General features: G+C 42.3%; 1 protein-coding gene across 1 annotated transcript; it reads left to right on the plus strand.

The window, feature by feature from the left end:
- The first annotated feature begins 200 nt into the window (after positions 1-200).
- LOC118410380 lies at positions 201-11978 on the plus strand. Its single transcript, XM_035812070.1, has 12 exons — positions 201-811; positions 1731-1896; positions 2176-2293; positions 2835-2959; positions 3285-3415; positions 3946-4150; positions 5487-6340; positions 6706-6891; positions 7566-7717; positions 8089-8202; positions 9606-9793; positions 10491-11978. The coding sequence occupies exons 1-12, from the start codon at positions 599-601 to the stop codon at positions 10685-10687; spliced, it is 2649 nt and encodes an 882-aa protein (XP_035667963.1). The 5' UTR covers positions 201-598; the 3' UTR covers positions 10688-11978.
- The last annotated feature ends 8 nt before the right edge of the window (positions 11979-11986 follow it).

An 11986-nucleotide genomic window follows, 5' to 3' on the forward strand; every position in this document is an offset into this window, starting at 1 on the left:
AATTGTGGGCCCGGGCGAGTCTTACTGCCGGGTAAGGTTCAGCGTCGAAAGAGATCCGTCCCTTTACGATAGTCACAACCCCCTGCTACGTCGTGTGAGCGCCTAAGTGCAATACCTTGCTCCATGGATGATCAAAAATACAGCACTGCAATATAATGCCCCACCATCGTCTTATGTTGTGTCTGCAGGTAGAAAAATATTTTGTTTACCGTCATGCATGGGGAACAGATCTAAGGAGCGTTCGAACCTGTGATGCAAGTCAGCGAATAGCTATAGGAACCGCCCTCCCTATCTGCACCTGCAAGATCGCTGATGCAATGCAAAAGGCAGTGGGAAAGTCTGTCGATGAAACGATCCCATCAACTTGTCAACTTGGCAATTATTACTTTTAGTCATGCAAGGACATGTAAAGGAAGTTAAGTTCTCTGGGAAAAGCCCCGAGTTTTTGTTCAGAAGGACAGCCAATGGAAACCCAGCTGTAATACTGAAGTGACACCTAGCGATCCATGCCCAAAGTGTACTCCACACGTTCTGCTGTTCTTGCCTAAATTGCTAGCATTCGATGCATGTTGACCTATAACCCTAAACGTACAAGGAAATGTTTTTGGAAAGATACAGAGCTGACTATCTCCGGTCAGCTGTAGCTGTGGTGGTTGTTCTGTCTTGTCTGGTGACTGATGCCGTAGAAGGTAAGGTTGTCGGGGCGTTCGTGCTTCCCCACGGCGGGATAGCGCTCGATCCTGCCCGCTTCAACACAACCAACCAGACGGCACTGGAGCAGGCATGGCAGATACACAGCGCAGCTCGGAAGGTGATCTATTAATGGCCATGATGTGAACTGGTTTATGTGACAACACACATAGAAGTGCATCATTGTATCCTAGGGCTAAATTGCAGATGCAACGTTACATGCATACTAACACTATGAATACGAAAGCTGTTACTAAATCATTAAAGTAAACACCTGTTTAATGTTAAATGTACTTGACATTTAAAAGCCATAATACGCCATGTTTGTTTGCTCAATGCAACAAATGCAAAAAAAAATGCGTTAAAGAGCTTTACGCCATAGGATAAAGTGCTATTTTTACATTTGAAGTGACTGCAGATGAGCTCGTGCATGTGACTTTCTGAGCTTCCTGCCGTATGGTAAAAAAGATATCGTTTTGAACATAAAAAACTTGTTTTTCGCTAGATGACTCTCATCATCAATCAATACTCACAGATCACCGAGAAACCCAAACTGTATAAACGTTACTGCAAGGAGGTTAAAGAATCACTGGTTACTGGGACTACTGCACATTCTTCTACCCACTTACAATGACAATGACAACGGACAATGAAGTTTATTGCATATTCACGCCCCACTGGGGCCAAATGCAGTCAGTTTAGTACATAGTAAGTAATCGGAAAGCTATACATATATATTACAGTTTACATGCTTCTTCTCTCTTCTTAAAACATGCGTGGACGAGCTTACAGAGTTTTTCCAGTATATCGTAGTTAGATGATGACATAAGGTATTTGAACAGATTTTCCTTCGTCAGGTGCGCATATTTCTTATCTATATGTGTAGCATTAGCGAATGCATTTCGCAGATCTTTGTACAGCGAACACTCTAGGACAAAGTGTACTTCGTTTTCTACATACATGAAACTCTACTACTACAATGCTCAGAAGATCCATACCCACTGCACATCCTTTCTCCACTTCTTCCCTACTGACCCCAGGTTGGTCACCAGATCAACAGGCTCAGCCCGGACCTGTTGTTCCTCAGCACACCGCATGGCGTCGCTGATCTTACCAACTTCTTGTTCTACCTGAACCCTGAAGCATATGGCTCAGCAGACACGGACAACTGCGTTTGCCCACCCTGTTGCTACAATGTGTCCGTGGGTGCGTCTATCGGCGATTTCTCTTTTTAGGAAGCATGTATGGCTTGATTTGGGTTCCCTATCATAGTGTTGATATGTTTACCTAGAATTTAAGTAGAGCAAGGAGCTGTCATTGATGAAAGCTCCTTGAGTAGACTAATTGAGTAGACTAACATTTTTGGCTAGTTTGTAAAATAAACTGTAGATGCGTAAGAGATGACCATAGTGCTCTAGATTAAGTTGATCATTTGATTAATCTAACACAAACATATTCCAAAGTAATCTTTGCCTTATTCCACAGACATTAACTCAGAGATGTCGGAGACGTTGGTCGAAAAACTTAAGAGAGAGGGCGTTATGATATCGGGGCTGTCTGCCTTTGGTCCGCCAGGGGGCGCTGATGAACCATTTCCGCTAAGGTGGGCATGTTCCTGTCTGATTTGGCAAAGCATCAAATTCCTTGTCTCCAAGCAGACCCTACGGTGCCTTAGAGATAATATCAAAGCTGGCCATGGAGTATAACCGGCCAAAGGGAGTCTAATGGGCACCGGTGCCGGCTATACTCCTTGGCCAGCTAATTCCATCTGTGTTGGCAAATGGCAGAGTCAGCCGAAAACTATCTTTAGTGTTTGGTCAGGTAAAGTTTAGTTGTGTACAGGTGTAAGATTTTGACGTCTTGGTCACTTGAAGTTCTAACTGCATCAGATGGTGCATATGGCGGCACCCATCTCCGTTTCTGTGCCCCTGGGCCATATAACTTTTGTGCAATCACTAAAGAATGGGGGCAAGTCCAGCCCCACGTCCATACTCTTTCCCAAAGACTGAGTGATAAGCAGAATAAGCAACTGCACCTGAAGTTTTTTATATGACTCGACCGTGATCGAACTCGCGAACTATTAGCTTTAACGAATTTAGACAGTTCACATTTCTAAATCACCATACATTGTGGTCTTTGTTTAGATGGGCTGAGGTGATCCCCTTGCACTTCATCCCGCACCTGAACACAACCTCCGTGGTCGTGCTGTCTCACCCCAGCCGCAGGTACAACCACAGTGTCGCCATGGTGCCCGAACTTCTGCGATTAGGTGATAGCTAATACCTATGCTATTACATGTTTGCGTTTTATGCATTTATGGATTTTTAACTACCGCTTATCCAAAACGGGACGCGCAGCCGATGATATGCACATGTTTGACCGCATTTGTTGCAAAATGTCACCCACCGCATAGTAGTTAGTTAGTAGTGCCAAATGTTGATATTTTTTACAAATTCGGAAATCGCCGTAGTTCAAATGTGTTAAAATATGGGAAGGTATGTCTGTGACAAGTTTAATGGAGATAACTTATTACCTACGCCAACACCAAGCCACAAGAAGGGTCCTTTGTAAGGCTCTTCCGTCCGTCCTTACAGGAAAGTCTCTGTATAAAGAGTTGGAGGCGTCCAAAGAGCGAGTGGTGGTGATAGTGAGCGCGGACCTGGCGCACACCCACTCTGCAGACGGGCCGTACGGCTTCTCTCCCGCCGCACAGCCTTTCGACCAGGTGTTTGATTAGTGCAGTCATTTATCAGAGCATCTATTCGCAGCATTTGATAGGTCGCTGCATTATTTTAGCATTTGATTAGAGTATTTAATCATTTGTTTTGTCCAGGAAGGTTAGACATCCATGTAATACATGTATTAAAGATAACAGTTATTCAAGAAATTAGAGAAGATTTGTGATCCGAGAAAAGTTATCACATCTTATTCAGTTGCTTGAGTTTATGTTATCTTGCGTACAATCACGTTGCTTTAATCCTGTTGCTTTTATATCACGAATCATTTGTTTGTGTCAACGTTTTCACATAAGAAATTCATTGCTATGTTCTCTGTCCAATGTTATCTTTCGTTTTCAATGTTTTTTCATCATGATGTTGTTGTTTTTCTCGGCTTTAATGTACATTACCTTCGTGTTGTATATTAGTATCTGCGTTTACTTGCACTTTTATTATAATACATTCAGAAGAAATGTTTAACATCACAGCCAAAATTCGTATTAAAAAGGAATATCTGTCAAATTTTCTCGGTAAGCAGGCGTGTGGTGAGTGGGCGTCTACCCTTGACCCTACCCCTTTACTGGTCAACGCCACAAGCCTGGTGGACGACGCTCTGTCCTGTGGCTACACCGGCCTGGTCATGCTGCACGCCATCTTGTCTACGTCATCAATATGGCGGCCAACCCTCCTGGTGAACCACCATCCCAGCTACTACGGAATGATGGTCGCATCTTTCCTTCCCGGTACATGATATAACACATTAGTCATGTAATTAATATACTGTTTAGCTTCATTTTATCTGGAGCGTACTGGTCGACTGACATTGCAGAAGGTACAGGCCTGTAATTTTGAGTTACTAGAACCACTAAGTTGCCACGATTCATTAATTGATTCATCTTAGCGGTTTAGAGTCTTTAGAGTCTTATGTATGTCAATTATTACTAGTAGTTACTTATCATTTCTTTGTATTTCTTTGCTTTACTCTGTTAGTTATTTCTTTTGTACGCTGGTCTCCGTTGGCAATTAGTCTGTGTCTGACTGAAAGAGTCGTTTCTTGAGATGAATAAATAATCAAATGTCATCAAGCACAAGTGGGGCACCTCTTGTCTTCTCAATAACTCATAAGTCTTAAGGCGTGGAGGTTTGACGCATCAGCCATTGATCATGCAAATAAGCTTTTCATTTACGAAAATTATATCAGTTGATATGCCAAAAAGCAGTTACTCAAGCGACCGTTTCCAAAATCATATCCAGTTGCTTGAGTAACTGATTTTTGGCATATCTTATTACCTGGGTGTCTTATATCCATCAAAGTATATCAGTTGATCATCTTCTCCACGAAAATAACAGAAGTTGTGATAAGTATATGAAGGAACCCATAGGTCAGCTTCTGCCGTATGTAACAGAATTCTGGTAATAAAGAAAAATGCAAGATGATAGATCTTGTCAGTTATTGGTATCTACCGGGATAGTCACGTTACTGATAAAGGTGATTAGGTTTCTTATCTGTACACCAACATATACTGCATCGTAGGATTACAAAAACGTTTCTAGTTTTAGCAATGAGTTATTGCCTTCACTATAACCTCCTTGGTTTGAGACTTGCTTCTGTAGTCCGCCAATTAAACATTTATTAATTTATTCGTCCACTCATTCATTCATTTATTGGTCCATTGTCATATTCATCATTCATCCACCCGCACTCGCTTTTTCTTTCTATCCTTTGGGCAAGTTGAAAGGAGAAAACGCCTAAACAGCAGACCCAGGTCAGCCATTTGCCTGGGGAGTAGGTATACCGTATTTAATGTTTATTTGCTGCATTTAAAAACGATACCTTCGGCCCCATGGCGTCATTTGCGCCCAGTCCAAAGTGCAGAGTCCAGACGGACGTCCTTGGTACAAATCTGACCTCTCTATATGTAACTTTTAACCTGTGCGCTTACGTCCTGCGAACGTACGGTTACGTCCTTTCGTATCATCCTCACGTTGGCAGGTATAAATCTTAAGTCTTAAAAAACTTATTTGGAATGAAGAACCCAGAAGTGTTCTTTCTGTTGGTCTTTCTATGTGGCCATGCAGAACTTCAGCCCTACGTCAGGTGGGGTGCCGCAGGCAAGACAAGGAGACTCGTGGACTTCCTTGAGCGTGTAGGTCAGCGCAAGGAGTCATCAGAGCAGGTGTTCATGTCTCAAGTCGGCGCAGATCTTGAAGTGCAAGTTCGTGCCAGACAACCCGAAAGTGATCGCCTTCTTGTCTCTCCCGGAAGTCACGAGGTGCGCACAGGCGGTGTGCTGGGGCTGCACCTGAGTCTGGCAGGTGTCGGACAGGTGAGAGCCATGTGGATGAACCCCGTTCCCTTCACCGCCCCTTCCGACTTTAAGCCTCAGTGTGCTTACACGGTCCTCCAGTCTGACTCTGCGGTGAAAAAACAACCGACAAATCGCCAACCCCTGGCCAGCATTCACAGACGGTGGAAGGTAAACAATGGACATAACGATGATAAGCGTCCCAACGTTCTCAAAGACGGGAAGGCTGCACCGAGCGTTGCCGTGGGGCGAGCTTACACCTACACCGCGGGAAACTTCAACGCCACTCTGAACGAGGCGGTGATGAAATACGAACCCGGAAGTGTTCCTGTAACCATCAGCTACCAGTGTGGCGACGTGAACTATGGCATCAGTCCGCCGTACAACTTCACCATCCAGCCCACGACTGTACAGAAACGCAGCGACGCTGAAGAACCGGCGCAAAAGAAGAGCATGATCAAGTCGTCTAAGAACTTTTCTTCCGAGACGGCTTCCAAGGTGTTACCTGGGCGCACCTGTGCAGATGACACCTGCGTTGACGGTGGTGAGAGAGTGGGTAAAGTGGCTCTGATCGCGGACATGGGGGTAGAAGAGGACTCGTTCACAATCAGGTCCATACTGCGTCAGGTATGGAAACTTTCCTTGTGTCAGTGTGTTTCATCTAAATGCTTCTGTATGGACGGGGCACACGCCCATTTTTAACAATCAATTATTTTCAGTGATTACGTAGTTACTTGTGACTAGTATATTACCTAAATGAAAAAAGAGAGTGTGTGTGTGTGTGTTTGTGTGTGTGTGTGCGTGCGTGTGCTTGTGCGTGTGCGTGTGTGTGTGTGTGTGTGTGTGTTTATGTTTGACATTTGTGGCCAGCATAACTTTAGATCTCTGGATGGATTGTTGAGATAATTGGAGCATGAAGTAAGTTGGGAAGGCATGCTATCATGCTAATGTTTTATTAATACCCATGTAATTCAATGATTATGAAACGACAGGTAGATCAGGACGAGTTGGACTTTGTCCTGCACGCCGGTGACATCAGCTACGCGGACAACTTCGGGACGACCTACCGCAGCAGCGACGGCAACAACTCCTGGGTCTGGGTCCAGTACATGGCGTCACTGCATGACGTCACCGCGCGCGTACCCTACATGACCTGCCCCGGAAACCACGAAAAACAGGTAATGATATTTGCTGACGGATTAATTATGACTTATATGATGTAATCTGGACCCCTGTTATATTTTATCTCACCCTTACCTTTTCCCCCGTGAACTAAATGAAAAGCGGTCTGCAGGACAATTTGAGCTTCTCGTCAAAAAGTTCAAACAAAATAACAATGGATAGATAATGTTTATAAGACACAAAATTCACCTTGTAGAAGGAGGCAGTGGCCTCAGTTTGATGCTGCTTTTGTCTGAGGCGATACATGTATGTTTTCCTGGTAAAATTGACTAACAAACACACAAACAAACAAACCCTTAATAGCAATCAACTTGACTTCCATAGATACATTTGTGTTAAATTTGTCTTATGTACACCATTACTTAATTATTAATTTTAGACTGTACATACAATTAGCCGGGCATTATTTTGCAAATAAACACTTAAGGGTTTCAATGTATCGACAATTATATTATGGTAGAAGATTGAGTTAAACGACCACTCAGCTTTTGTGGCATTTTGTCGCGTTAGGACTAGACGCAGAACAGCGAAGACTACGAAAAAGACGTACAAGGCGACTGAAGAGAAGAGGAAAACAACCCAGAGCCACATTGTTTCGTGACTTTTATAGTCTTTATATCTACCTGTAGTGCTATAGTAGTACTTGTCTCATCTTGTTTGTTTTTCTTAGTTTGATTTTGCCGCCTATCGCAACTGGCTGCACATGCCGTGGAACGAGAGCGAGTCCTCGTCCCCATACTACTTCTCGTTCGACTATCTCGGGGTTCACTTCGTCGGCATCTCCACGGAGCACGACATGCGGGGGAACTCCTCACAGCACAGGTAGGGGCCGGTCGCATCCGTCGCGTGACAGATTTATTACGGCTATAGGAAATCGAGGAAAGTCTTGGGACAGTCGCGGATGTAACCTCCAGTAACATCTATCTGCCAGGTGAAATCATCCCGCCACTTTGAAAAAGCAGTGTTTTTGAGAGATCTCTAGTGCAACACTCCCCAGATATGCACATATAAAATATACATGGGTGCATCATTTGGGAATCTCTTCAGACCAAAGAGGCTCAGACATATTCTTTGGAGGCGGCGGATATATGTGACCTAACGGATTTATGATCGTAGATATTATTTGTTTCTTGAAAGGCCGTTCCTTCTTAGTTAATGCTGCGCAACATGCTGATGATGTCGTTTTTTTGCAGATGGTTGGAGCAGGACCTGCGGACAGCGGACCTGAACCGCGCCCGCACCCCGTGGATCCTGGTGTTCGGCCACAGACCACTGTACTGCTCCTCAGCCGCGCTATGGACAACTAGGTAGCTCGTTTGTCACAAGGATAAATGTGAAAAATATCCTGTAGTCTATTGGGTCTGTTAGTCCTCACTCATAGTGAGCGATTGGGCTGGTCTCAATCATGATGTTTCTGACCTAGGGCGAAGAGATGCTGTTACAGTTATAATGTAACCCGTAACCTTGAATGGCCTTCAGGTCTTGTTACGTGGTCACCAATAAGTAAAATAATAATTATACTAATAGCTCTCTTTTAGCCAAAATTGGATTGTTAGCCATAACTGTTACAGAAGAAACTAGAGTTCGGCGACCTCATACCTCCATGAAAATTTAGAGCTTTCGTAAATTTCATGCAATTGACTAACACATTAACATTATTTATGCATGGTATTGTTCATCATTGACTAACATACACATGTCACAATTATAAAATTCCCATTATTAATCATAAAGCAGTTTTGCAATTTTTACATAAATTATGCAAATAAGTTCCTCATTACCATATTTGGTATCTGCTTATATTCCACCTATCATAATTAACATGTGTTACATTTATTGAAGTCCAGTTATTGAAAACAATGGAATTATACAATTTCCTCATTAATTATGCAAATTAAGTCCTCATTTGCATAACATGTATATCATTATGAACATCTTTGCCTAAGGTACCCGCATGCCTAATATTTTGCCAATCCATCAATCCATTCTGCAGTTATCCTCTTTAGAATGTCTTGACAAAAACGCCCCTGCAGTTTCGAGCTATCTACAAGCTATCTACAAGCCAAATGTCAAGACCATATCACATCCAGGACAAGAGATACATTGAAAAAACTGCCATTATATAATATCCTCATCAATTATGCAAATGTGCTCCTATTTTGCATAATTAGTATTTAATCTTGTACAACATTGTCTAAGGTACCTACATACCAAAAAATCATGAAAATCCGTTGTTCCCTTCTTGAGTTATCCTCGTCAGAAGTCTTTTTACAAAAAAGCCCCTGCTATCCCCAAACTAGACGCTAGGGGGCCCAAAGTTACGTCATTTTTTCCTGAGCACAAGAGCTATCTAATACTTAAAAATCTTGACCATAGCATGTTCAGAACACCGAGATAGCAAAACCGGAAGTTGCGCTGCAGTACCAAGGTCACACACCAGGGGGCCCAAAATTGACCTTGACCTTCGTCTTCCCAACCCCTACCTACATACCAAAATGTCATCGTAGTCCATCAAGAGGGTCTCAAGTTATGATGAACACAAATATGCGGACACACAGACACACAAACTCAAAACTATACCTCCATTATCAACTCAAGTACCTGGTGATAATCCCAGTATGGGTCTGGTAACAATGATTTGGGATATGATATCGAAATGATTAGTTGATTGGTTGGTTAATTAATTGATTGATTGATTCCTTTCAACCAGGTGTACGACAGAGGCCCGTGAGTACCGCAGCGATATCGAGGAACTGTTCGTGCGGTACCACGTGGACGTGTACGTCTGCGGGCACAACCACCAGTACGAGCGGTCCTGGCCGGTCTCAGGGGGAAACGTCACCGCCAAGAACTACCACAACCCCGCGGCTACCGTGCACATCGTCACAGGGGCAGCAGGTAACGTTTTTGTTTGTTTGTTCGTTCGTTTGTTTGTTTGTTGGCTGGTTGGTTTTTCTTCATTCTTTCATTTATTTGCTTGTTTGGTCAGTTGGTCATTCGGTAGGTCGGTTGGTAAAATTGAGTAAATACATGTAGTATGAAATGGAGTAGAGCAAAATAGAATGGAACAGAGCGTAGTAAAATGTAGAATGAAAATATAACGGAGTAGAGTAGAATAGAATAGAATAGAATAGAATAGAATAGAATAGAATAGAATAGAATAGAATAGAATAGAATTCCATGAAAGAGTAGAACAGAGCCAGAATAGAGTAGAGCAGAGTAGAGTAGAGTAGAGTAGAATAGAGTGGAATGAAATGGAATGGAATGGAATAGAATAGAATAGAATAGAATAGAATAGAATAGGATAGAATAGAATAGAATAGAATGAAATAGTAGAACAGAGCCAGAATAGAGTAGAGTAGAATAGAGTGGAATGAAATGGAATGGAATAGAATAGAATAGAATAGAATAGAATAGAATAGAGTGGAATGAAATGGAATAGAATAGAACAGAATAGAATAGAATAGAATAGAATAGAATAGAATAGAATAGAATAAAATAGAATAGAATAGAATGGAGTGGAATGGAATAGCATTTGAGAGGTGAAGGTGGCTGAGAACAGAATGAAACTTCTTACCGTCCATTGTTTCCCAAGGGAACCCTGAGGGGAACGACCCGTCGTACGTGCCGGAGTTCCTGGCTCCATGGCGGGCCGGCTACTCCCTGACCATGAAGACTGGCTGGACGCTGATGGAAGTCAACTCTACAGCCCTGGCCTTCTCCTACATACACAGCGCGGACGCAAGCGGAGGCAAGGTGGTGGACAGGTTCACCATCACAAAGACGCCGTGAAATCCGTCTTCATGAACGAGTTTGCCTGAAAATCTTTTTTTAGATGTAGACCTGTGCTCGACAGGCATCAACTCCACATGCTCGTGACAGTAAGGCCTCGGGTCAGTGTCTGTCGTCACAAAGACCTAGTGAAATCGAACGTGATTTTTTTTTAATGTGACCATGAAAGATAACTTTTAGAAGATTAGAATTAAAGCGACCTACCAGCAGAAAGCCTCTAGGAGGCACATTTGTAAATTTGGCCTTTGTTTTCTCGACACCTTAAAACCCACCAAATATCATGACGATTCATTCGCAGGTTACTGAGGTACAAATGTACACATAAACACATACCCAGCAAGCAGACCACAGACTACACCAAAAATGTATCCTTCTGACGAGGGTTATAATCTGTATTTTGTATTTCAGCAATATATACATGTTGCACACATTTACAGTGTAACTTTGACTTAACATTGCGATGGACATTCTAAAAATTAACTTCTTGTACTACATTGAATAGTACGTTCTCCGGCGGTGCATACAAACGCACATAACGTATACCATCGTATACGTATTACAAATTTTTATCTAAATTTATATAACGTTAGACAGTTGCAGTATTGAGTATGTTGAGCGTTGTAATCATTACAAAGAATAAATAGCATACCTGGTACTACTCACTTAGTAAGCAGGCACATGGATCCTACCTTGTTCAGTCGCATTTTGTCTCTCTTTTCCTTCACTTTGCTATCAAAGATGAGCGTTGCTATAAATATAATATGTCGTTTATCTGTTAACGGTCAACACTTATTCAACAATAATCACAGTCGATCAGAAACGTTTTCAACTGGTGTCAGGTTAAGTACATGAGAATCCATTATACGATAGTTTTCAATTATTTCAACACAACGTATATCCGCTGTGGTTGACTAACCGGATCTATGTCATGATAAGTAAGTCCCTGGTTGACAATCTGTATAACGTGCCGTATAGCCAATGTACATTAGCGTTACATTTAATTTGTCGCATCTCTTGTATAACATGACATACATTACGTTTTTAAGTACATTTGTATCACGAAGACACAACGGTTCCCTAACAGAACGCAATGCAGTGCAACTAACGGCGGATTGCAAATCTGTTGAACAGATACATAAAGATGCTTCACAGACTTGAAGTTTATACATGTAACGTTATTTGTTCTATTTTGTAAAAGACTCTTCATAATAAAGAATAATATAGAATTTTACATGTTCAACGATACTGAAAAATGATGGAGATAAATTTTGGACTTGCCCAACAAGCTTCCCTTTTCTT

This window comes from Branchiostoma floridae, chromosome 2, assembly GCF_000003815.2.
Source record: "Branchiostoma floridae strain S238N-H82 chromosome 2, Bfl_VNyyK, whole genome shotgun sequence".
Taxonomy (NCBI): domain Eukaryota; kingdom Metazoa; phylum Chordata; class Leptocardii; order Amphioxiformes; family Branchiostomatidae; genus Branchiostoma; species Branchiostoma floridae.